Below are 27,012 nucleotides of genomic sequence, written 5' to 3' on the forward strand. Positions count from 1 at the left end.
ACTTCTTCCTCATCTACTTCTACAAACCATCGCTACCTTCATACGTCACATGATTCCCCCTCCCCCCGAAAGAATGTGCGAGCTACAAACTATGAAGCATGAACAAGTGGTGTCTCATCATAGTAAAAAATATCACAAAATAGAGTAGTTCCATGTAACACGGCAGTTTCATGCACTTGCACAAAAATATTCAGAGGGAAGGCAGTCCAGTGAGATCTAGGAGACCTTAGGTGGGCGAGATTGGCTGTTGCGTTCTGGAGAGCATAACCATGCATTCGACGTGGAAAATGATGATGACACAGCCTGGATAGTAGCGAAAAACGAACAAGGTTGGAAGTACTTGTAGCGTTGGAAGATTGGATGTCTAATGCGTTGGATTCTGAGCCGTGGCGGCGACAGATGCATTGTATCTAGTATGCGTGCTTTTTGAGAGATGGTGACGGCTAAATGCCTGTGTGCTGGCAGCATGGAAGAAGTTGCTCCGCGTATTAATGGGTGTTTTCCGTGGTGTTGTCGTCTGTGTAACCGCTGGTGCAGAGAGCATCTGTGGCGATGTTCCTTCATCTGGAAACGTATTTTTTTTTTAAATGACCCTTGGATCAAACTTCTTAATTTTTTAAGTTGTTCAAGTTGTGAGCGTGCTTCCGTTGAAGTTTTCATTCGTCATCGTCTTTTCTTGATTTGGTGATGGTGTCGAGAAAATTGCGGGTGGTCATCGTCGTTGAATAAGGAGACGCTGTCGGTAGTACCAGCATTATTTACGAGTGGGATGCAAGCATGATTTGTGTCAAGGAAAGCAGTAGATACATTTTCGTTTTTAACAGCGAGACTTGCATACAAGGGTAACTCCGTACTGCTTCGACTTTCGGTTGTTCCGGTTCCTGAGGATGACATCACCGCAAACATGGCTTGACGTGGTTCCGATTCCGTATGTTTCTTTCTTTGCGGGAGAATTGAGCCAAGCGTTCCTGAAGTACAACCGCTTTTGGAATGGAAGTGGCTTGACAAGTTATTTGGCCGATATTTCAGGTGGTCTGTTGTGTATGCGGCGATATCTTAAGGGGTGCGATGAGAGTAACGAGCACCAGACGAGCTACTTGGCTCAAAACCAGGTGGTGGCTTACGTAGGCAAGATGAAGAGTCAAGTACATTGGGTGCTTGAATATTGTCTTGATTTGTGTATTGCATGGAAGAGGTTAGCGTTGGCGATATTTGTGCAGATGCGAAACCCGGTGGAAGGTTGGGCCTTGCAGAAAAACTGCTGGGATGTCTTTCTATGAGCAGATGACTGACTTCGCCTGACGGGAATTGCAAACTTCTGCTCTGTGCTCGAATGCATGAAGGCTGCGTATGACTGTGATTAATGAATTTGAATGCATCGATTTGGCTGGTTGTAACCGAATCTTGATTATAGTCTTGAAACCAGATGATCATTTCTTCTTTTATCTTTTGCCAAGACTCATCGTTCTCGAAGATGTGGGTGAGGTAAAACTTGAATGCCTCACCTGAGATGTAATCAGTGAAGTTTATGATCATCTCCCGTTCCGACCATGATGCAGCGGCGGCGTGGACTTCGAATAGGTTGAACCAGTCCTGTACGGGTCCGTCGTCCGCTGATCCGGTGTACTTGGGGATGTCGAGGTCAGCCGATGGTTCTGTCATGGTGCCGGTCGTTGTCCTTCTAGGCGATGATTCGGTAGTCAATGTATGGTCAAGGTGTCTTCTGGGGAACTGCGTCGATGATGAGTGACTGATGAAGGGGCAGGCAGGTCTCCATCCTGTCGACTCGTCTGACGCTATGATGAATGGGCGACGTGGCCTGGCTCATACCCCATGTTTATTCTATTCTGCACTTCTTCCTCATCTACTTCTACAAACCATCCCTACCTTCATACGTCATTTATATATATATATATATATATATATATATATATATATATATATATATATATGCGCATTAGAGAACCCCAAGAAGTCACAAGTACTTCTGATGCCCACACTACAGCGTGCCTCAAAATGAAACCTTGTTTGGCACATAAAAGCCTCGTACAGACACATTTATTTTAAGCCTACACAAGCACGCTGAAAAACTGAAACTGTGCGTAGGGCGAAATAAATGACAAGTGAAAATCGAAAACTTTCGATACTTCTCTAGCAAGGCGTAAATTCCGACGCTGCTGACCCAAAGGTCACGAGATCGATCCCAGCTGCGGCGATTGCATTTCGATGGAGGCGAAGTGCTCGAGGTCCGTGCACTGCGCAATATCAGTGCGCGTTAAAAACGCCAGAGGTTACAAATTTTCGGAACCATCAAGCGTCCTTCATAATCATATCGTAGTGTTGGCATGTGCAACCCTATATATTATTAACTGTTCTCATAACTAAACTTTCGAGCTTCGTATAGTAGTTGCCCCGCCGCGGTGGTCTAGTGGCTAAGGTACTCGGCTGCTAACCCACAGGTCCTGGGATCTAAACCCAGCTGCGGCGGCTGCATTTTCAATGGAGGCAAAAATGCTGCAGGCTCGTGTGCTCAGATTTGGGTACATGGTAGACAATCCCAGGTGGTCGAAATTTCCGGAGCCCTCCACTACGGTGTCTCTCATAATCATATGGTGGTATTAGAACGTTAAACCCCACGTATCAATCAATCAATCGAGCTTCGTACAGTTCTCGCCCAGACACCAAACTCAAGTATTGTGCACCCGATCTGGCTGATCAGGTCCGTAGCCAGAGGGTGGGAAAAGTGCCCAATCATCCCCCCCCTCCCCACAATACTAATCGAATGATGGGCGGTGTTTTGCCAAGAATAATCAATGAAAATAAGTGTTTTTAAGGCCTACAATCGGTACCCTCTCCTCACCCCTCCTCTTGCAAGATCTTCTGGCTACAGGACTATGGTCATTACTGTATAAATAATTGTTGTGTCCCGAACCACCCCTGGATTCCGAGCGAGCATTTAAGCGGTACACAATGCATCGGTGGTCGACCGGTTGAAAACGACTCCGGTCATTAGGACTTCTCCTCTTCCTCCTCTTCCATCACTCGCTCGACACAACGATCCGCCGCCCGCTTACCCACCGGAGTTCGCCTGCCGCCCCCGCCTGAGCAGGAATAAACAAGTTTTAGCTGTTCGAGGTTACCTATGCTTTTTCACTACCGGTCCAGAAGCACGTGTATGGGACGACGACAACCCCAGACTGAACATTGGCGAGGAGGAAGTGGATTTGGATCTGCACTACACAACGCTTTTGGCAAGCACGTCATGGCTACGCACAGGCTCCAGAATCGTCTACCCGAATTCAACGGCTCGTCATAGTCATCATGGTTTGGAAGCCTACAATTTTACTTTGAGGCTAACAACATCACTGATGCAGCAATGTAAAAGAGCCCACCTGTTAACGCTGTATGGGGAGCAGACATATGACACAGTCTGTGCCCTGATTCATCCACGCACTCCAGCAACTGTCAACTATGACGACATCATAGCTGCGCTACAAAAGTACTATGATTCAAGGCCATAGGAGGTCTACAGCGGAGCCCGCTTCCAACATCGAGACCAACTGGAAGGCGAAAAAGTGAGCGATTACGTGGCAGCTCTTGAAAAACTCACTGAACGACTTCAATTTCTGGGCGCCAACTTCAGTAACTTCTGCTACTGCGCAGGAGAAAGGACAGACTACCACGCCTGCTAACACCACTATGCTCCCCTTGGACGTTCTGTTGCGGGACCGTTTTGTGTGCGGACTGCGTGACGATGGCCTAAAACAATGCCTGTTCGCAGAGACCGGTCTCACATTCTCCAAAGCGTACATCGCCCAGCGAGCAGAGAGCGCCGGTAACCAGCAGAGGGATATCCGACAGAACATCAAGCCAGTGCACCACACCAGTCAGCAACCAGGTTATTATGCTACCACAGCCAACTCAAGGAAAAAAAACACAACGCTGTTCGTGATGTGACGACATGCACGATCCCCAGGTATGTCGATTCAAGACAACTACGTGCAATTTTTGCCAAAAACAAGGACACATCGAAAACGCATGCATAACCAAGTGCAAACAGCCCAGGCCGAAGGGTTCAGCTCAACGTAACCGCAATTTCGACGCTCCAGAGGGCCAGACACAAGATAGCACAGCCAGAATATCATTAATGTCAGCGGCTCTATACGACTTAAATGCCGTTGCGAATCTCGGCACGAGACCGAAGATAATGACAGAAATCGTAGTACACCATCGCCCCATCAAGTTTGAGGTGGATTCGGGGGCAGCATCCAGGCTCATTAGTGAGGCCACTTTTCGAGCTACTTGGAGTGAGAACGAGCCAACTCTCCAGCAAGACGACAAGCAGGTGACAACGTGGTCAGGACATTCCCTTCCACTACTGGGTTGTGCCAACGTAGAGGTCTACTACAACGGCCAGACCCACCATCTGCCATTGCTAGTTGTCTACAGCTCCAGATCAAGCCTTTTAGCCCGAAATTGGTTCACCCCCCATACAGTGGTTGTTGGCAGAGTTAACCATGCATCCAGCTATCCTTCAGTAGAGCAGCTCCAAGAGAAGTACAAGGTGTTTTTTTTTCGAAGATATACCCGGAAGCAACGAACCTCCAGTCACACTGGAGCTGCGAGAAGATGCAACAGCTCCGGATCAAGCCTTTTAGGCCGAAATTGATTCACCCCTCTTGGAGTGGTCGTTGGCGGAGTTTTGAACGGCCAGACCCACCATCTGCCATTGCTAGTCGTCCACGGCTTCGGATCAAGCCTTTTAGGCCGAAATAGGTTCACCCCCATACAGTGGTTGTTGGCGGAGTTAACCATGCATCCAGCTATCCATCAGTAGAGCAGCTCCAAGAGAAGTACAAGGCGGTTTTTCTGAAGAAATACCGGGAAGCAACGGGCCTTCAGTCACTGGAGCTGCGAGAAAATGCATCGCCGAAATTTTTGAAAGCTAGGTTGGTACCTTTTGCTCTACGAACGTCAGTCGAGAATGAGCTTGACCGATTACAGGAGCAAGGGATAATCGAACTGACGCAACATTTAAGTGAGGGATATCCAGAGTTTGCTTAGGGCATGAGAAGAAACCTAATCGAGTGGTTAAAAGGCGCAGAAGCCTACAAGAGTAGAGACAAGGTTATTGAAACCATCTGTCTAGAGCAGTTTCACGGAAACATACCTCAGAACATGAGGCTGTGGGTGTAAGACAGCGAGAATGTAAACACTGTGGAAAAGGCGGCCGAGTTAGCCGAAGGATACACAATGCGTAGAAAACTGAGCGTCCAGTACGGAGGGCCGGACGAATGAAAGGGGTCACGAAAAGAGTTTACATTCAGGAAAGGCTTGCAGGCCAAAAAATTAAGCGGTCCTGAGGTGGAAACAAGTACGCCAGAAAATAAGGCAGAAAGATCGAACAGTGGGACATTTCAGCAGTGACAAAGGAAGGAGTTCGAGGCTTTCAAACCTATTAGACCCTATAATTATCACACCGGCCATGTCGCAGTAAACTGCAGAAAGCCTAAGGTAGCTTTATCCTACATAAATGATAGTGACAAAAATATAGAGCTTTTACACCCCTATCTTCATGACCTGGAGGTTAACGGTAAACCTCGGGGACAGCGGCACCACCATGTACATTGTCCACCCTTCTTACATTACTGCAGATGACTTCAAGGGAGAAGTGGCACGGATCAAACAGGTTGTAGAAGAAAACAGCGTCCGTCTTTCTATGATGAAAGTAACGATTTCTGGGCCGATCGGAAAGCTTGTGACAGAGGCAGCTGTCTCAACATCCCTGTCGTTGCAGAACCCGTACATATTTTCAAACCGGTCAGACAGGATACTGCGCGACGAAGGTCAGCAACTTGGAGAAGGAACTGTTCAAGTGCTGACTCGTGCCAAAGCATCTGAACTCGCGTTTATCACATCGGAAAAAATCCCAATAGCAACAGACACGGGCTTAGGTTACCGCTCAGGGGCACAGAGAGAACCTGCAGCTAATCAGCAAAATTAAGTTTCATCAACAAAACTAGATCATAACCTAGATGGAAAGCCAGCTGATTGGCAACATGAGGCATTATCAGCAGAGCTAGATGGGGATCTAGAGAGAAAGCCAGCCGACACACTCACAAGCGAAAAGGGGTCAGTATAGTCGCCGGCGTCGAAGAACTTTGACCGGCTAGTGCAGGTAAACGGACAATCGCTGGCCGCTGAGCAAGATTAACTAAACTGCAGTTTATCGCTAAAAAAGGGATTGCTAGGGGCAACGTGACGTTGCATAAGAAAAGAGGCTTGTTGTATTGGCATTACAGGGATAAGAGAGAAAGGGTTCTAGATTAGTTGGTCATTCCTAGAAAATACAGAGGGTCTTTTGAACCTCTGCCACGGAAACAGCTGGTCTGGTCACCTAGGAGAGAGATTGATAATGGAATACTATTCGTCGGGGCGGTTCAAAGATGTAAAGGAATTCGTAAGATCATGTGACACGTGCCAGCACTTGGGTAAGCTCGGGGGAAAAGTGGAAAGCTCCGCTGAAATCGATACCCATAATATCAGAACCATTCTGACGTATGGTAATCGACACGGTGGGTCCCCTGCCGACAACTAAGTCTGGTTATAGGTATTTTCACCATGCTGTGCCCAGCCACGAAGTTTCCAGAAGCAATCCCTCTGAAGGAGCTCTCTTCCACAGAAATAGTAGACGCACTTCTGTCAGTCTTCACAAGAGTCGGCTTTCCGACAGAAATACAGGCTGATCAAGGGTCAGTTTTCACAAGCTCATTGACTGCAATGTTTCTGCAGAAGTTCGGGATAAGACTGATACATAGCTTCGTATACCATCCTCAATCAAACAGCGTCGATAGATGACATTCAGTGTTAAAGCGAGTGTTGCGCGCACTCTGTTATGAGTATAAGGAAGACTGGGAAAGCTGTCTTCCAGTTACTTTGTTTGCCTTGCGTACGGCCCCTCATAAGGCCATGGGGTTCTCGACAGCAGGGTTAGTGTATGGCAGGACGCTGCACTCCCTACTTAGGATGCTTAGAGAAATGTAGGAAGAAAATGGGAAGAGTCAAACAGTGGTCGAATACATGATGAAGTTGCTAGAGTGACTAAGTACGACACAAGGGCTGGTAGAAAAGATCATGGAAAGAGCTCAAAAGACGGCCAAGCATTACTACGACAAAAATGTGAGACAGCGAACTTATAACATCGAAATCAAGTAATGATTTTAAAACCGTCGCAAAAAAAAAAAAAAAAATGGAAGTTCATTGGGACGGGCCTGTCAGGGTGATGCATAGGTTTTCTGACACAAACTACGTGTTGAAAGTGCCAGGTCGAAGAAAGGAGGTGAAAATCTACCATTGTAACCTTATGAAGCCCTACATAGAACGTCAGGGAGTTGTGAACCTCACTCTACAACAGCCCGAAGAAATTCAATCTGAGTTCGACAAATGCACGAGAACTTCAGACTCAATTAGCCTGGAAGAAGTTGTAGCTTCCTTTATAAACGGTAAAGCTCTTGAGGCTGAACAAGTAGAGGAACTAAAAGAACTTCTGAAGCAGTACATCGACAGGTTCATTCGTCGGCCGGGTAGGACAGAGTTGATAACTCATAAAATAGAATTGACATCGGCCGAACCTGTAAGATACAAGCCATACCGAATGTCTCCAAGGCAGAAAAAGATTTTGGATGCCCAAATACGGCGCATGTTAGAGTTTGGAACTGCTAAAAGTGACTACACGTCTCCACCAATACTTGTGGAAGACCATAATAAAGACCCCCGTCCATGTGTAAACTACAGAAAATTCAATACTATCACTAGAAATCAGTTGTACCAAATATTGAGGAACGAATCGAAAGGGTCAGTGTAGTGAAGTACATTTCCACGCTAGACCTCGCAAGAAGATACTGGCAGGTTCCTCTCAGAAAGTGCCAGCCGCTACGCCGCATTCATTTCATCTTTTGGCACCTTTAGACCCTTGGTTCTTAGCTTCTGGTTAAAAACACGCCTTTCAGCTTCTCCAAGTTAATGGACATCATACTGAAAGAACTGCAAGAGTTTGCACTCCCATACCTTGACGATGTTGCAATATTTTCTCACAGCTGGGAGGATCACCTTAAGCACCTAAAAAAGGTATTTTCGCACTAGAAAGGGGCAGGTTTGACAATGAAAGCTGAGAAATGTAATTTTGGCTGCCCTGAAGTCACTTACCTAGGTCACGTTGTGGGGCAGGGAAGGAGACAGCCGGTGGAACTAAAAACAGACGCGATTGCCGGTTTTTCACGGCCATGTACCAAGACCAATAATCGGTCATTCCTGGGACTTGTGCGGTACTACCAGTGTTAAATCCCCAATTTTTTTCAGCAAGCAAGTCCACTAACGGACGCCTTGAGAAAAGAGGAGCCCAATAGCGTGAAATGGGATGAGGACAAAAGCCACATTTCAGGGTTTGAAAGCCTTACTCGTTTCCCGACCTGTGCTACATGCACCGGACTATGGTAAAGAACTTATAGTTCAGTGCGACGAGAGCGACAGGGGCATGGGCATTGTGCTTTTCCAGGTTCACGATGACCAAGAAGAGCACCCTCTTCTCTATGCCAGCTGCAAACTAACGGTCCAAAAAGAAGCCTACAGCGCTTCAGAAAAGGAATGTACCTGCTTGGTTTGGGCAGCCCAAAAGTTGTCATGTTACTTGTATAAAGCGAGGTTCATCTTTGAAACAGACCGCTGTCCCCTGACATGGCTCAATCAAATGTCACACAAAAATGGTTGCTTGCTCCGATGGAGCCTCACCCTCCAACAGTATAACTTCGAGGTTCGTTATAGAAAGGAAAATTGCACAGCAATGCGGATGGTCTGAGTAGACTCGTCTGAAAGGAATCGTTTTAGGAAACGAAAGGCCATTTCATTTTTGCAGCTTTTGGCATTATATGAACAAAGCTGTTCATTTCGATATTTTTTCAATTTTTACGTCTTCCTCCACGAGTGTTGTACCTATGGCGGCACAGAATTCCGTCAAAATTTTAGTGTAGCGGGTTATTCATTTGTTTGTCTTTCCTGAGAAACCTGGAGGATTACAAGCGAGTACAATGCACTTGACTGCGACATGGTATTGTGCGTTTTTTTTTCGCTGTTGTCGATCACTGTGAGGTGGTTTGGGAGTTGGTTGCAAGTTTGCTCCTGAAGGCTCCTGGCCAGGCTATCCTTCTCGTCACCAGCCACTCTCTTCGTGCCTAGCGGTTGGGAGCGCTGGCCAGCCGAGATTTTCCTGGCGGCAAAAGAGCTGTTACGTTTGGCCCGGCAGTTCGTCTGGGCAGATGCCATTGTGCGTAAGCCAGTCTGCTAAGATGCTTTCTACACCATCGGCGCCCAGTCAGCTAGATGCTGTCCTGTAGGTGTTCCAAGTATTGGTTGGGTTATAAGAAAAGCTTCGCGAAACAACCCTTTTGTTGAACGGGTTCGAACAGCGTGGGACAGCGCCACTGTGACAGTTCTCATGGAGTCAACCGCACGACTCGGCTGTCGTCGCCGACGCGAAATGATCACAAAAACACCGACAGTCGGGAAGCGTGGGAAGGCGTTACAGTTCTCAGGGATTGAGCACCTGGCCTGCCGAGTTCGGGAAACTTCTGGAAAAACTGTAGCAAAATGCTGCCTTGGACCACTGCTGACATTCGTGTCAGCAGCCATCTCCCCGGAAAAGTTCAGCTTTCCCCCTCCACCGGACTCTACCTCCTCGCCCTTCGACGTCTTCAAGACGTGTGCCAAGTGCGTCTTTGTGTGGTGCGCTCGTGCTACCATTGGACCTTTTCGCCCAACCGAGTGGTTCAATATCTGCACGCTTTCTGGTGGGTGGACCACTGAGACTTCGTCACCTCGTTTGTGGCGAGAGTGGTCACCGCCTTCTTCGGACCTCCGTGTAAGAAGACAGCTGGCTATAAAAGCCGAAGACATTTTGTAAACAATAACTGAATCTCTGTACAGTTCCATCTTTCAATTATCAAGTTAGTAAACCTTCGTTCCTTCTCTCTTAACGCGTCCCCTGACTGGCGAAGATCGGCTATGCGGACGACGACGGGGAGCCAGGTACCCTAAAGAAAAGCCGCCATACCTACTATCAGCCTCGAACACTTAACAGCCTGTGCCTTTTTTGTGTGCTACGTGTTTTTATGTTGCTTTTTATGCTTATGAAAGTAAAGCATTCAAGACTCATATTGGTTTCTGCCAATGTACTGATGTCGACTTATTATCACCGTTACTTCTCGAGAGAGTGTGCGCAGCTCGTGGTTTCATTGATCGCGCTGGTTCCTTCACATGTGCTTATTTCTTTCACACCTACAATTGTTGGTGCCAAAAGAATTGCATATGTTCATTACATTTCTGTGAATGATGTTGCTTCCAGGTCCGTGGTTCTTTTGTCAACGAGGTTGTGGCTGCGTGCTTGCTAATGCATAACACAGTGACAAATCTTAATAATTGACGACACAACGGCCAATTTTTTTCAAGAATTCCTTTCGCAAATGCTTTAACTTTCATGAGAAGTTTGAATTATTACAAGCCTTGTCAGTCTAACCACACACCGACACTACTAAATTATTGCTTCACGCATCTGGTGGCAACCTTACAAGTGACCACTAGTAAAGTGTTGGCCATGGAGGCACTCCTTGGATATGACACCACAGCTGCTCAAAAAAGTTTTCGTGCAACTTGGGCACGAGCACAAGGCGACGTCGCAGTTTTTTTCAAGCATAAGCACTACTAAATATTTTTCCACTTCACGGCTGCCTGTTGGTCATGTTTTGGAGACCTACAGCCTTTCAAAGCTGTCACTTTGTTTACAGGGTGGTACCGCTTATAGATATTTGTGCTTCCAGATATTTGTGCTTCCAGCAACTTACCGTATAAGCAATCTATGCTGCATTGGTTTATTCAGTGAAAAAGTCAATATCATTTTTATATTGAAACCATATATTTAAAGTAGTTTTTCGCTATCTTGTGAACAAGTCAGTGTGACACTGAACCTGGTCCACTAGACGTGATGAATTGGTTATGTAGCATCCATGATGCAACGGGCACCCAATTATTCACTATACTTCTCTAAAATGGTCATGCTGGCCTAACCAAGATACTCATGATAATAAGCACAACTCTGCATGTAAGGCTTTTAAGTAAAACTACAGCATTTCATAACCGATCAGCTCCTTTACTTGAGTTTTGTTCATACATGAGAATGTATGCGGCGAAATTCTGGCAGCTCTACAAGAAAGCAATACAGAGAATTTTCCTCGACACATCTGCACGTTTACCAAGGTGACAAAGCTGCAGTAATCGTCATGGCAGCCACAACCATTCTGTAACTTCTGAACAGCAGCACCATTTGGGGCCACTAATACCACACGTGAAAAAGTCGACACTACCAAGCTAGGGAAACCTCTCCGCTTACCGACCCTAATAATTCTAGCAACCCCAGTGTAATATGACCCAGTATTTAAGCACTTATGACAGGGCAATGCTAAACTATACACGCACTCACACTGCAGAGTGTGAAGTCTCTCTGGGGATGGTCCACTTCATTCTCCTTGATGAAACAGCAGCAAAGTACCCCGGTAACGCACTCCTGGCACAGGTTTTCATCTTCCCACAGAGCTTGGGGGTCCTTGGTCTCTACTTGAGAACCCTGCACCTTGTGGCTTTCTGCTCGAAGTAAATCTGCACAAGGTCGTAGATAAGGTCTTTAGAATTGTAAATCATGATATACAAATTCGCACAGCAGAAGAAAACGCTCTCATTTTTCAGACACATCAAGGCATCTTTTTTTGAAGTTATGGCCCTGCATCTGCAACCTCTATTTCAGTTCTTTTTTTTTCTGAGGCTGCACTTGCCTTTGATGGAGCTAGCTCACTATGTATTTGTGCGTAAAAACAGCTCATCCACCACAACTCCAAAAACACTGGGAAGCAACATCAGCTGGATGCTTTGGACAGCTTCTTTAATGTAATGGCTTATGTTGACCTTGACGGTGCTACTACACTGAAAAATATGCATAAATTAATAATCGTTCAAGGGTTCGAGAACTAGCCAGAACGTGCAATTACATCCTGGTAGAAATAAGAAGACCGCGAATCGTAGCAGATGCTTTTCATATTTAGGTAGGGTTATATTTTAAAATTGCGTTTAAAGCTCCCAATAAACAGCAAATCATGAAGCCTAGCAGAAAAGGCTTGATGCTATGCTATTGAGTCATTTTGCTTGCTGTACATGGTTTTATGCTTTTCTGTGCACCACAATTAGTGCTCGATATTATGTTATTACCTATTCCCTCTCTATTTTGTGCTGCTTACAAGACAAAGCAATTGATGCTGAGAACTTTGCCTTCGTGACTAGTGTGACATATCAAGACGCGACACATGCTTTCTGAATGCATGCACGTGCCTTATTGCAAGCATGTGCACTGAACTGTAGTGCCCAAACATGTACTGCTGTCGTGCTCACTGCCAACTCTTTGTAGCCTGTTGTGTGTAGAAAACTTAAGAGTGGCTACATACTCCAAAATATGAAAATGTTTCATGGTGCATTCAGTTATTTTCCATGATTTGACACTGATCATTTGACTTTCCACTGAACTAAAGCAAACATGTACCACAAAAATGGTTGTCAGTGCCTTTAATTGTTTTATTTTTCAACCATGTAAATATAAAAAATGAGATGTCCTCTATGACTTTTTCTTTCGTATTAAAAAAAATTGAGTCTCATATATCACAAGGTTGTCTGCATAAGCTGTGAAACTGGGAACTCTATGCTGAAAAACACACACTCAGCTCGACACAAATATTTTAAGTGAACCTAGTTTTGCGTTGACTATACTTGGCGATTTCTCCCCTTTTAGCCTTGCTCATTACATGTTTTTCATTCCACTACTAAGACCAGTGACTTCAAGCCCATGCAATGCTGCATGAAAATGGAATGCAAGATTGCCCAATTCAAAGCTAACAAAGCACATTCAGCCCCACATCATCGAAGCGTTTCTCATGCAAGTGGCATAATGACTGAATCTGCAAAACATATCTTACTTGCAACAACGACAAGCACCAACTCTTAAACACTGATGCATTCTGCCAGCTTCAGATTATGGGGGATCATTTGTAAAAACCAATAGAAAATCTATGAATCACGTGGCGTGACAGGTGGTGTACACCCCTCTACATGCGCACACACACAAACACTTAAGGAAAAAGGAACTGACTCACACAGTCAAGATGAATGAGATTAAGTGTTTCAGAAAGACGAGTAGGCTGACAAAGGTAGGATATGCTAATGATGCTTTTTTGGCCACTGAGTGATGACATGAGTTTAAAAAGGCAGAAGCTGTTCATTCCCACATAATAAATAGGCCACAATGTTTTCTTGGAATGAAAGAAAAATCTGTCCACATACTTTTACCATGCTTTTGCAGACGTGCAAGTGCAGACAGCCTCTAATATCAGGTGTATTATTTCTTGTGCATTATTCAAGCACATCACCTACTGCATTCATGTCTGCCATGACATGTTTTCATAATACGTTAGCTCTACAGTCAACAAAGGTTTAAGAGCATTTATTATTTATCTAAAATCAACATACAACACCGGGTACACAAACCATTAGCCTAAAAAAATGGGCATATAGCAATATCTGCACCACAACTATTCTAAGCGTTGATGATGATGATGTGTGGTGCTTTGTGGCGCAAGGGCCAATTGATGGCCAAAGAGCGCCATTTTGATGAGTAGAGATGGGACAATGATATGTTGCGTGGCTGTATAGGGGCCTTAAAATTCCTCGCGATAATGCGGGTAAAAACATAAGTATTAAGATCATGACAGTGGCGTGATATGCATATTAAAAGGGGCCCTTGTGTCCAAGGGCTGCGAGGCAGGTGTTTTTAAATGTAATCACTGCAGCAGCAACCTCTCTTGAGAGGTCACGCTACGCAATGCCTGGGTATATTACATAGTAAAAATTGACATCTCTTAAAAAAGCTAACAATGATTTATGGGTGAAAAGTGGTTCCCTACCGACAAACATTGCGGGGTGTAATGGTATATGTTGTCGGTAGCGTAATGAAAAGTGTTGTCTTCTTAGAGTTTCTAGCTGTTCACATTGGATTAAAACGTGAAGAACTGTCAATGCCTCACCACACTTGTCACACAGTGGTGGATCACCACCGGACAAAAGATGTGTGTGTGTCGTGTATGTGTGTCCTATCCCGAGTCTTGTAAGTGTTACCTCTGTTAGACGAGATTTTGATACTGGTGGCCAATGGCCAAGGTGTGGCTTGATAACGTGTAGTTTGTTTTGTGTGTGTTTATCCCACTTGCTCTGCCAGTAGTCCCTGAGGTTTCGTTTGAGAGACGGCTTCAGATCAAGGACCGGGATTGATATGGGTGTAGGGGCAGTGTTTTTGTGGACGGATGCAGCGAGCTGATCCGCCCTCACGTTGCCTTGGATCTCACGGTGCCCTGGCACCCAGCACACTACAACATGTTGGTTGAGTGTGTAGAGTGTGCAAAAAATGAAGTAAAGTGAGACAAGGACAGGGTTTTTTTGTTTTTTAAGACTGTGCAGAGCCGTTACCACACTGAGGGAGTCTGTATAAATTACTGCTTTTTGTATTTGTAAATGTTTGATGTGTTTAGCTGCCACAAGTATCGCGTAAGCTTCCGCTGTGAAGATACTTGTGCCTGGATGTAGAGGGCCAGCATCCGAAAAGGAAGGGCCAACAGCAGCGTAAGACACAGAGGAGTTGGTCTTAGAGGCATCTGTAAAGAACTCAGGACGTGTGTATTTGTGTTGAAGTTCCAGGAAATATGTTCGGATATGGGCAATAGGCGCATGTTTTGTAACTTCTAGAAAAGACACATCGCAGTCTATAGTCTGCCACTGCCACGGTGGCGGGTATGCTACAGGAGCCATTAAACTGTGTTCAAGTGACACTTCAGTTTCTTCAGCTAGACACTTCAGGCGAACTGAGAAGGGCTGCCTCATCGAAGGCCTGTTTTGAAACAGAATTGAGCTCGACAAATCATTAATAGTAGAGTATGAGGGGTGCTTCTTATCTGCTTTCACCTTAAGGAAATAAACAAAGGACATATAAGTTCTCTGCAGATGAAGCAACCACTCATTTTACTCAACATAAAGGCTTTCTACGGGGCTGGTGCGAAAAGCACCCGTAGAAAGGCGGATGCCCAAATGGTGCACGGGGTCCAGCATCTTCAAGGCACTTTGAGTAGCAGACTGATAGACAACGGCCCCATAATCTAAGCGGGTGCGAATGAGGCTTCTATACAGGTTCATGAGGCATTGCCTGTCACTACCCCACGTGGTACGTGACAACACTTTTATAACACTCATGGCTTTTAAACATTTTGTTTTTAAATACTTGATGTGTGGTACGATTGTCAACTTGTTGTCCAAGATTAAGCCTAAGAATTTATGCTCCGCATTGACAGACAGACGTTGACCGTTCAGTTCAATGTCAGGTTCTGAGTGCATGTCTCTCTTTCGGGAGAACAAGACACACGTGCTTTTTTCTGGGTTCAGCTGGAACCCGTTTTTCTCTGCCCATTTGGAGAGCTTGTTTAAACCTAACTGAACCTGCTGCTCACACATTGCTAGGTTGCATGACTTGAAGCCAAGCTGGACGTCATCGACATATGTGGAATAGAACATGTTGCGGGGGATGGACAGGTGCAAGGAATTCATTTTAATAATAAAAAGTGTACAACTAAGTACACCACCTTGCGGTACTCCCGTTTCTTGCACAAATGTTTGGGAGAGAGTACTGCCCACACGGACGCGAAATTCCCGATTGGACAAGTAACTCTCGATTATGGAAAGCATTCTACCGCGCACACCCAGGTGAGACAAGTCTCTTAATATCCCAAAACGCCATGTTGTGTCGTAAGCCTTCTCGATATCGAGAAACACTGAGAGGAAGTATTGTTTGTGGACAAAAGCGTCTCGGATCTGTGCCTCGATACGCACCAAATGGTCGGTGGTGGATCTACCCTCTCGAAACCCACACTGAAACTGGTCGAGCAGATTGTGTGTTTCAAGGAAATGTAAAAGTCGGCGGTTTATCATTTTTTCAAAAAGTTTACAAAGGCAGCTGGTTAGTGCAATGGGCTTATAACTTGAAACTGAGGAAGGGTCCTTGCCCTGTTTCAAAATAGGGATAACAATAGCCTCTTTCCAGAAAGCAGGGATGGTGCCAGAAAGCCAGATAGCATTGTATAGAGAGAGTAAAGTTTTTCGCGTTTTAGGCGGCAGGCTTTTCAACATTTCATACGTGACACGGTCGTAGCCTGGTGAAGAATTAATGCTAGAGTTTAGTGATGTTTGTAGCTCAGCTAAGGTGAAAGGTTGGTTGTATGCCTCGTGTTTTGTGCACTTATATTCTAGTTTCTGTTTTTCTATCCTTGCTTTATATCTTTGGAAGACTTCAGTATAGTGTGCCAAGCTAGACACTTGCTCGTAGTGTGCACCGAGGAAGTTCGCCTGATCTTCCAGGCTGTCACCCTGTGTGTTTACAAGTGGGAGTGAGTGTACTTGTCTTCCTGCTACCCTACGAACCATGTCCCAGACTTTAGCCTCTTGTGTATATGAATTTATTCCTGATAAAAACTTGTGCCAGCTTTCTCTTCTGGCCTGCCGACGCGATCTCCTACCTCGAGATTTTATTTTCTTAAAGCTCTCAAGGTTTTCTGCTGTCGGCGAGTTGCGCAGCTACCTCCATGCCCTGTTCCGTTCCTTTCGCGCTTTCTGACACTCAGTGTTCCACCACGGGACGTGTCGTTTGCCGGGCAGTCCCGATGTTTGTGGAATGCACTTGGCTGCTGCATCAGTAAGAAAAGCCGTGAAGTACTGCACAGCTTCATCTATGCCTAATCCGCGTATGTCGGTCCAACTTAGGTGTGTAATCTTTTGAAATTGTTCCCAGTCGGCTTTGTTCACCAGCCATTTGGGAACATGTGGAGTACATTCGTATGTTATTGGTGTACTCAAAACTAAAGGAAAATGGTCACTTCCGTATGGATTATTTATGACTTTCCACTGAAGTAATGGTACAAGTGAAGGAGATGCGATACTGAGATCTATGGAGGAGTAAGTATTGTTTGCAAGGTTATAATATGTTGCCTCTTTTCTATTCAACAGACAAGCACCTGATGAAAAGAGGAACTGTTTAATGAGACGACCTCGTGCATCACATCGACAGTCACCCCATAAACCGCTGTGCGCATTCAGGTCCCCTAGAACCAAATAAGGTTCTGGTAACTTATCTATTAAAGACTGGAAATCATGTTTTTCCAGGCGGTGTTGCGGCGGTATGTATAGAGAGCAGATGGTGACGAGCTTATTCAATAGAACTGCTCGAACAGCCACTGCCTCTAGGGATGTTAGTAGTGGTAGATGACTGCATGCTACTCCTCGATTAACTATAATGGCTACACCACCAGATGACGCCACAGCATGATCTCTGTCCTTTCTGAAGACAACATATTGGCGCAAAAAGTTTGTATTCTTGGATTTTAAGTGTGTTTCCTGTACACACAGCACTTTTGGAGAATGTTTGTGTAGAAGTTCTTGGACATCGTCGAGGTTTCGAAGTAGTCCTCTGACGTTCCATTGTATAATTTTTGTCTCCATTATGGGAGTAAAGAAGTGCTGTGTGTACGAAATGAGTGTGGCTGGTGTCTAAAGAGAGAAGTGACTTATCTTACAGAGCCTTTAGAAGGCCCTGTAATTACCGTTTTGTCTTTTTTAGAGCGGTCGAGAGAACCCCGCCGCTCCTTTGGCGCAGTCTGCGCCGGTGCAGTTGATGTGTCCATCACCTCAGAAGAGACGACAGATAATGTTGTTTTCGTTGTAGGCTTCGTCGTGACAGACGGAGCCTTAAACCCCACCGGGCTGGAGGTCGAGGGGACCTCTTTAGTTTGTGTGGTGCCCTGGCTGCTGCCAAGGTTCACAGGGGCCTTCGGTGGGGCTGTATTCAAGGAGGGTGGGGCAGCCGAGGCTGCTCCCCCCATGGGGGCTTGTGGCGTTTGCCTCGGCACGCTGGGCGTGGTCCAAGGCATTGCCGAAAACCGAAGTGGTGCTGACCCCCCTCGCACCACTTCGGCATACGATGTGTTCCCAGCAAAATGCGGGGAAACGTGCTGCCGCGCTTCACAGAAGCTTATGTTCAATTTAAACTTTGTATTAATCATTTCTTTTTCCATTTTCCAGGCCACGCATGACCTGGAATATGCAGGATGGTCACCCTCACAGTTTGCGCAGTGCACTTGTAGCTGACAGTCATCGTCAGCGGTATGACCTTTGGAGCCGCATTTCGCGCAGGTAATCTGTCCTCGGCAGCTCTGGGAGCCGTGCCCGAACCTCTGACACTTAAAGCAGCGCCGCGGGTTGGGTATGTATGGTCTAACTGGCAGTTTAAGATATCCTGTTGCTATTTCAGTGGGGAGGGTGCTAGATGCGAAAGTTAGTATGATGTGCTTCGTTGGGATTTCCTTATTTTCTCTTCTTATTTTGATACGCTGCACCTGAATGACGTTTTCCTCTTTCCAGCCTGTTAGAAGTTCATCATCAGAGAAGTCCATCAGGTCTCCATCTGATACAACACCCTTCACTGTGTTCATGGTTCGATGCGGTGTGATTGAGATAGGCTGATCCCCAAATGCTGTGAGTTTTTGTAGTCTTTGGTACTGTGCGTTGTCTTTTATTTCAAGTAACAGGTCACCACTGGCGGTCTTTGTGGCCTTGTAGCCTGCGCCCAGCGTTTCTATGAGACATTTGGACACAAGGAAAGGTGAAATACTTCTAGCTTTCTTTTCTGTACTTTCACAGTGGATAATGTGGTACTTGGGGAAGTTATCTTTTTTGTTTGGAACAAATTCAAAAATTGCGTCGGTGTGCCACCTCTTGGAGGGGCAATTAGTTGTGAAAGGGCTAGGGGTTCCCATAAATTTGATAGCTTATTCGGCGGCCATGCCAGCCACCCACTACCGAGCCTAACTAGGGGACGCTGCGAGACGCGAAGGAGGCGCAGGCGCCAGCCGTACATGGCCGCTATAACCTAATATATCTACCCAAGGTTGGATATTTACACTACGTTAACCCTTGCCGCCAGGAAAAATTGGAAGTGAAATGAAGTGAGGAGAATACAGGAAAGATGTAAAGTGAGAACAAAAGACGAAGATGTAGGGAGAGAGAGATAGGAAAAGGCGACTGCCGATTTCCCCTGGCTGGGTCAGCCCAGGGGTGCCGTCTACGTGAAGCCGGGGCCAAAGGGGTGTGTTGCCTCTGTCGGGGGGCCTTAAGGGTCCAATCACCCAGCGTCAGCTCAACCCCCAGGATCCCCTTTTCCCCGGACACGGCAAAGCCACGCACGGCTAGGCGTGGGAGGGAGCCGAAACTCCCCCGTTAGCTCGGGTCCGTGGTGTCGGTACACACCAAACGCTTACTTGCGCAGGCGCCGCTGCAAGGATTCTAAGCGTTTTTCAGCAATACAGGTCAAAATGACATCAGTTTGTCCTAAAGACCCCTCTCATTGTAACATGCAAGCAAAGCCCCTGAAGGAAATCATTTACACTGCTTATAATGTAGTGACTACCAGATGATGCCTACCCACATTTCAGAAACATCAAGAATGCAAAGAACAACAACTCAGCCTGGTCCTGTTTAATGCAAGCCACAGATTCACAATGAATCTGTTGCCTTTCATTACGATATATTCATTGTGAATGGATTAGTTACAGCCGTATTAGCAGTTCGGTACATTTTCCACAGGTTTGGGATTCCTGCCATAAGACCACTAAGACTGAGTTTTTCTTTTTTTCTTTTCTCGTTAATATGTATACTCCGTCTCACAAACTGGTTTCAGCAGTGTAGAAGGTACGAGGTGTAAGCAAGCTATGTTTTTGACCAGCAAAGCATAATTCTGGAAGCGTTTGCTTAAAGAACTCCTAAACTACCTCTGATAATTTCTTTATATATCAAGTAAACACACGCATCGAGTTCAGAAGGTCATCACGATCAACAATGGCAAAAGCAACAGCACTACAAGTAGCAGGCACCCTACACGTTCCTAGAAACAATCCCTTCTCTTGTCCAGGCCTTGGCAGTGTCCAGCTTTTTAATGTTCACCGTGATGTCCACATATTCACCTGCTCAACACCCACAAAACCTGTTCGTCAGCTCACAGCTCTACCTTCTCGCATGGTGAGGAGGTGCACTTGCCTAGGAAGAGAGACAAGCTAATCAACTAAGTATAGACAAAAAGAGCAAAACCAGTGAAGCCTCTTTTGTATCGCCAAATGCATTGAAAAATCAGACCGTTACATATGTGCACAAGTGCACTGCAACACCACAAATAAATTTCGACCTCTGGGTGGTTTCCGAGCCTTTTGTGGCAAGTTTAAGACATTTGCATTTGTTTAAAAATGACGTGTGAAGATGATATGCAACTTGTTAATCCTGTTTCAAATGTACATCATGTGCCTTCATTGCATATGTGACCACAGATAACCATTGTTATGGAGCAGCAAGGCACACCCCATGCAGCCATGAATGCCCCCTTTAATACGAAATCATATGTACTAGAGTACTATCAACACAGTCAAAAACAAACAAGTCAGTTCTAGCCATAAGTTACATTACGCTGAGAACAAAGCATCACATGTGTTTTGTCATTATTGAAATAACTAGTTTGTTTAGCCACAATTATTAGGCCTTGTTTCCAAAAATGAGGAATTGTATTACGGAAACAATGCAAAATAGTCCCAAATACATTGCTACTTAAGCATCAGGATACAAATATAAAGCAAATAGAAGTAGAACTTTAGGAATTACGAGCCACGGAGTGCACGATGATGTAATCAATTCGAGGTGGAAGGCATGTGCTTCAAGCGTTGCTGCTATGTTTACGTTTTCTCTGCATTGCAACCAGCTTGCTTTAGTAACCCAACATGACTGCAGAGATGCCATGAAAAGACCAAGCAGCGAAGGCGGCATAGGTGAATAAATGTTCAGGGCTGTCCACCCTTCCCACTGGCAAAGCAGCTCTGCAGCCTCCACACTGCTGCAACCAATTGGACAGATGAGCAGTTTACCTAATGTTTGGGAGTCACTGACATACATGCAAATGCAGAAGCATATTATAGGGAGCTTGCACCAACAGTGGTGCACAGTAGGTGTCTAATTTGTTGCCCCAGCCAGTTGAGATGACAATTGGGGAAGCACGTGCGGTTGTGGGCTGTTATAGTTGCATGCAAAGTGAGGCAAAGTTACAGTGACAGAAAGATGCTGATGAAAGACGCCCGCAGCCGCATAGTACAGCAGCTATATATGCTCCCTACAGGACAAGAGGTGACATACAGTAACTCGATTCGGCAGTGCACTATCGTAATAGAAGCAAGAGCTTCTGCCACACACACGTTCTCTATTGCCACCTCGACTGGCTATGACAACAACATGGCTACTTGCACCATCATCGTTCGTGCAGGCTCCTTTCAGGCACCCTGATATTTAAAAATAGAAATCATACAATAGTGAATGTTGGCCTCAATGTGATGTGTTACTTTAAGTGTGGTGAGGAACTGAAATGTATTTAAAACCACTCAAACAGGTGGAAAGTAAGCGTGCAGCAGCCTTTTGTTAGGTTTCAATATAATAGCCCAGTTTTCTTTGCTAAAGAACGTGTTTATACCATGCACCATTTATTTTTATATATGTACTATCAACATCGAATGAAACTCGAACGGCAAACATTGACAATGGTATAGTGTGTACCGTCCAGAAATCACCATGGACAGGTGTGAGTGTGCGCAATGCTACCGAATGTGCGCACCTGTCAATGGTGATGATTTGGCGTGGCGCACTATACCATAGCAAATGCTTGCTGCTGTTGGAGTTTGATTCGACGCCGATGGTACATGTACGACATTCTGCCGCAAGTAAAAAAACACACACAAACAAGACACAAGCACGACGACATAGGTGGCCATGTCATGTTCATGTCTCTCGTGTGTATTGCTTACTAGCGGCAGAATGTCATGCAGTAAGCAATACCAACTAGGTTATGAAGAAATATTTCTCAAGTACATTGCTAATAATACAGTCGTGAACAATATGAGAGCTAACACCGAATACAAGTTTAATATATGATTACTAGTATTGTATTGATATAAATTTGAATTACTTAACATCAAGAAATACCTTTTTGTTTGAGTATTTAGTGTTATGAACAATACTACGCCTGCCAGGTGCATAGAGTCTAAATAGTCTGAAATGGGTCTGCAGGTGTGGATGAAAAAAAGAAAAAACTCACGAACGGGAATGGCAAAAAGAATGAAAGTGGAGAGAGGGACAAAACTAAGAAAAGTTGCTAACTTCAGAGCAGGCCAGTATTTTTTTTTTAATTTTAATATTAAGAACTATAACCTATAATTGGCTGGAGAGTTTCTTTTGTTTGCATGGTAATAAACAGCACAATGTCAGAACAAGAGACAAAAAAAGAACAATGTGGGTCGAGCATAGATTGTCAACTGAAAAACGTGCTGCTTAAAAACTTGACTGAAAAATAACGTTAGCTGTACACCCAGTGTGAATGAGGGTATGGTTCAAAAAATTAGTGCCGCAATTAACTAAGATTTTACCAGACCCACATGTGTACTAGGTATGTAGCTAATGTTATTTAGGCAAGGTTTTGTGCAATAAATTCTTCAGATAGCAGTCTGTGCTCATCCCGCATTCTTCTTATGTCTCCCATTTTTTTACTTCGTGCTAACACTAGTGTGCTTTAGTCACTATGACCTTTAAAACCTAATTTCAGTGTATCCACTTGTATTACTAACAACTGTACTGTATCATAAGTTGGGCAAGAAAAGCATGTTGCTATAAGTCTGCTAACATATGTGTTCTAGTGCAACCAAGATGAGAACAGAAGGATGATGCAAAAATGCGCGCTGGCCCTGTCATTAGATGTCTTCCTTATGTCCTTGTCTTGTTTGTGCAAAAACACTCACATGCCTGATGAGCTCGTCAGATTAGAAATACTCCTGCACCATACCTATCCTTGTATCAGCAACAACACAGCACTGTGAGAATCCCACCACTGCCACACAGCAGTGTAATGCATTCTACAACGTGCTGACAGCACTATACATAGTGTGCACGTGCGTCACCCAGCGACCCTTCGTCACTTTCGAAATGCGCCACCGACATACCGCAGCCGCAGCAATATATAATTATTAATATTATATCTCTTGTAAACATGCCCAGCTCTGCACGACTAGTTTTTGATGGCAGCTGCTGCGCTTTGCACATACACTCTTAAAATTGCATTTCGAGAGACTTTGGGCTTTCACTTGTTCTTGGGCCACGCAATCTGTGGTGTTTGTAGTGAAAGCGAGATAATGGGCCCTCGTAGGTCGTGGCGGGCCGCTGGTGTACGCGGTGGCTGGTATACGTGTCGCACATCTTGATCTTCTAGTCTTGAATCGAGTGAAGAAACAAGGCCTTCCTGATCCGATGAGCTCGTTAAAGTACAACAACAACAAAAAAACACAATGCTTCCCTTTCAACATCGTACACAACAGATGACGAGCCCCCACAAACCGCGCTGCAGCAGGCAAACTGCCGTAGATACCCAGGGAGGTACCCAGGCATGGCGGGAGAGGGCGACAACGGCGGACGTGACATCACATGAACACTATGTATATTGTATAAAATGCTAAAATCTAGCATAATATGAAGTCTCACATGGTGCATGCAAGTTAAGTCAGGCGTCAAACATGGATGCTGGCTGATACAGCATTACTGGCAAGCGAAGACGACGCGCATGTATACACACGATTGCATGAACATCTTTCTCAACACAGAGCAAACACATGATTACGTTTAACTAGCTCAAGACAGTGTTGAAGTGCACAATAACCACTAACCACTTCATTGTGAATGTAGGCTCCTTATAACCACTTAGGTAGTTCGCTAAGTGAATTGAGTCAAGTTAAAAATTATATCCTCCCTTAAAGCGAGCACAGCGCTGTCCAGCCGCAAATGGCACTGCAGGCTCTGTTTTATCAACAAAGCAAGCGCCGCTAGCTTCCTGCTTACTACAATGCACATAAAAAAACAACTCCATCATTACACGCACGCATGTTCTCAATTTTCGGGAACTCGCTTCCGTGAGGCCGTACGGATGAGCCATGACTCCGCAAGTAACAGCGTAGTCAAAGTGAATTGGTAACGCGCACAATGTCCGTCGCTCGCAAGAGAGCGTAAGGCTGCCCCTTTACGACACCTCGCCCGAGAGCTGTAACACAAGCCTTGTGCCGAGTTTAACACTTTACATCATAACCTGTCCCACTTACATTTAACTCTTTTTTCGGCACTGTCATGAAGTATGTCGCCACGGGCGACAGCCATCACCTCGGAGTTCTTGGAGCGCCACGCATTTCGCCGATTCCTAGAAAGACTCGAACTTTATCGGCACTCCGAGAAACACGGGAATTGCGCGCAATTCCGCACATCACACAAACGAGGAATGGAGCTTCCTTGCGCAAATACAATGCTTCTGCCTTGAATCTTCTACCCGCTTCTACCGGACGTAACGGGGCGACTAACTACATCACACGCACCAAAACAAGTTACAGCTGGCTTTGGCTGTGAATGTCTTTGGCTTGAATTGTTAGTTGAAATAAAAACAATTTTGTGCAAAATTAAAAAAAGAGTGCCTGGTATTTGACGAAATAATTTTCAAACAAAAATATTGGCCTAAATTAAAGAGCAATTTAATAAAAGCAAGCTAATTACCTTTTCAATCTTTTTTTTTTGTTGTTGTTGTTCTAGCAGACGATAGGCATTCACCGCTTCTACCACGCACGTAGTGATGCGGCGTAGTGATACGATTTATAACGGACGGGAGCCGGCTTCTTAATAACAAGGTGAGTCCTCCAGGTTGATTCCAAACTGTTGGGCACGAGCCTCGAAGGTGAAAAGGGCCCAAGAAGCGACATTGCGATCATAGCAATCTGGTAGGGCCCCGAGCGCCAGTCGAAGTCCTATAGCAAGAGTGGTCAGGAGCTCGTTCCTTTTTTTGGATTTCAGGTTGCTGCGAGGTTGCAGTGGCGGGCTCCGTCGTCGTGCTTCTGTTGACGGTGACGGGAACCAGTGGTTGCGAAAAAGCGCGTGGTGTCTGCGTCACTGTCGAGCTTCATTTCGACGACAGTAGGGGCCGGCTGAGCTGGGGCCGAGAGCGGGGCAGTCGTCGTTGTGGTGCAGGACAAGGGGCGGCCTCCGAGGTCGTGTCGCCGGTACCGGCGAGCGCATCCCGGAAGGAGCGACCCTTGATTATGGAGGCGGTGCTGCCAGGGGTCCTAGCGTGCTGCAGTGCTTGGCGTCGAGTCAAGGTGCCGTCAGTTGAGGCCATGATGACCGCGGCTTGCGATGGAGTTGCCAGGCTGGACAGCGGGGCTCGGTTGCAGGGTGTTTCCCGCTGCAGTTTAGGCAACGGGCGTGTGCTGCACACGATGCTGGGACGTGCCTGAGGCCGCAGCGCAGGCACCGTTCGTCCCGATAGCCAGTGGTGGTTGCGTGCCCGAAGCGGCCGCAACGGGAGCACTGCAGGGGCCGGGGCTGACGGGGTTGAAATGGGGGCCTTTGCTTATAGAGCAGTATATCCGGCGGGACGGTAGTCCCAGCGAAGGTGAGGGTGAGGCAGTTGCCTCTGCGTACACCGGACACGATGGGCACAGGTGAAGCAAGGTTGTCGGCGAGGTCCTCGAAGGGGATCGTTGGGTCCACCCCAAAATGATGCCAACACAGGTGTTCAGGTCGAGTTGTTTGGCTCGAACCTTGGTTGCACAGATTGTTCCGACCTGGAGTAGGGCAGTCAGATCAGCGGTGGGGTAGCTGTCCACAGCAACAAGGTTGCGCCGGAAATTCACTCGCTGGGTGGCTGGGAACCCCGAAAGGAAGGCGGCGATCGCATCCCTCGAAGCAGCCAGGAAGTTAGCCTTCTTCCCGACAGGCCGAAAGATGATGGTGGCCGCACATCCAATCGGAGAAACAACGTGGGGACCGTCAGAACATGGGAGCGTGCTTGGGAGCACGCCGCGCTCACTGGAGGCCGACGCCGTTTGCTATGAGCCGCAGTAGTTGAAGAAGATGAGGAGGAGGTGTTGCTGCCAGGGGGGTATCCATCGCAGATAGCCACGGCCGTAGCAAGAGTCGAGCAAGCTCCGGTGTGCGCCTTCGCTTTGCTCGAAGCCGGGGAGACAGCAGCAGTGTGATGGCTGCTGACTTTCTGCGGCTGGGTTTTTTTGGAGCACGCTGGCTTGGCTTGGGCCTGCTGCTGCTGCTGTGTTGGCACCGAAGATGATGCCGAGGGTGCCAGAACGGCATCCTGCTGCGTAGATTTTCTTTTTCTTTTTTTTTTTTTGAGTGCCTCGCTGAGGCGCCATAAGTAGCCTTTAAAAGGGCTGCACGCGAAGAGCGCAGAGCGAAGTTCGGGCAGAGGACGGGAGCACAAAAACACACGTTTTTCTTGCTTGAAATCTCATCCGCCGGCGGCACCGCCGTATGCATTAGCGTCGTTCCCCGCGCTGTCTTAACTGTTCGATGTTGCCTATGCCTTTTCACTACCGTTCCAAGAGTACATGTATGGGACGACGACAACCCCGGACTTAACAATAATAGTGATATTATCTAGGGTTTTACTTCTAAAAACAGCGATAGGATTACGAGAACTCGCAGTGGAGGACTCTGGAAATTTCAACCATTTGGTGTTCTTTAACGTGCACTTATATCGCACAGTACACGGGCCTCTCCCATTTTGCCTTCATTGAAGTGAGACCGCCTTTGCCGGCATGGAACCTATGGACCCCTGGGTCAGAACGAGCACTGTAACTACTGATCCACCGTAGCTGACGTCACTATATCGCTACGACGTTAACCATGCATTCACCATCGCCAATGCACACA

At 46.2% G+C, this 27,012-nt stretch overlaps 2 protein-coding genes across 3 annotated transcripts in view; one reads left to right on the forward strand and one right to left on the reverse strand.

Moving 5' to 3' along the window:
• The window catches only part of LOC142776612 (uncharacterized), a 47,970-nt gene extending 23,299 nt beyond the window's left edge, over positions 1 to 24,671 (reverse strand). The window contains exons 1-2 of the mRNA XM_075880573.1: positions 24,402 to 24,671; positions 11,528 to 11,703 (exon numbers count right to left, since the gene is read on the reverse strand). Coding sequence (XP_075736688.1) covers positions 11,528 to 11,703; positions 24,402 to 24,456 — 231 coding nt within the window. The 5' untranslated portion in view covers positions 24,457 to 24,671. The remainder of the gene's footprint in view (positions 1 to 11,527; positions 11,704 to 24,401) is intronic.
• A 208-nt stretch (positions 24,672 to 24,879) lies between these two features.
• LOC119184053 (uncharacterized) overlaps positions 24,880 to 27,012 on the forward strand; it is a 52,220-nt gene continuing 50,087 nt past the window's right edge. Inside the window, exon 1 of one of the 2 annotated variants that reach the window (XR_012887676.1) lies at positions 24,880 to 24,974. The gene's annotated coding sequence lies outside the window, so the exon portion shown is untranslated. The remainder of the gene's footprint in view (positions 24,975 to 27,012) is intronic. The other variant, XR_012887678.1, reaches the window with a different exon arrangement.

Source organism: Rhipicephalus microplus, chromosome X (assembly GCF_043290135.1).
Source record: "Rhipicephalus microplus isolate Deutch F79 chromosome X, USDA_Rmic, whole genome shotgun sequence".
NCBI lineage: Eukaryota > Metazoa > Arthropoda > Arachnida > Ixodida > Ixodidae > Rhipicephalus > Rhipicephalus microplus.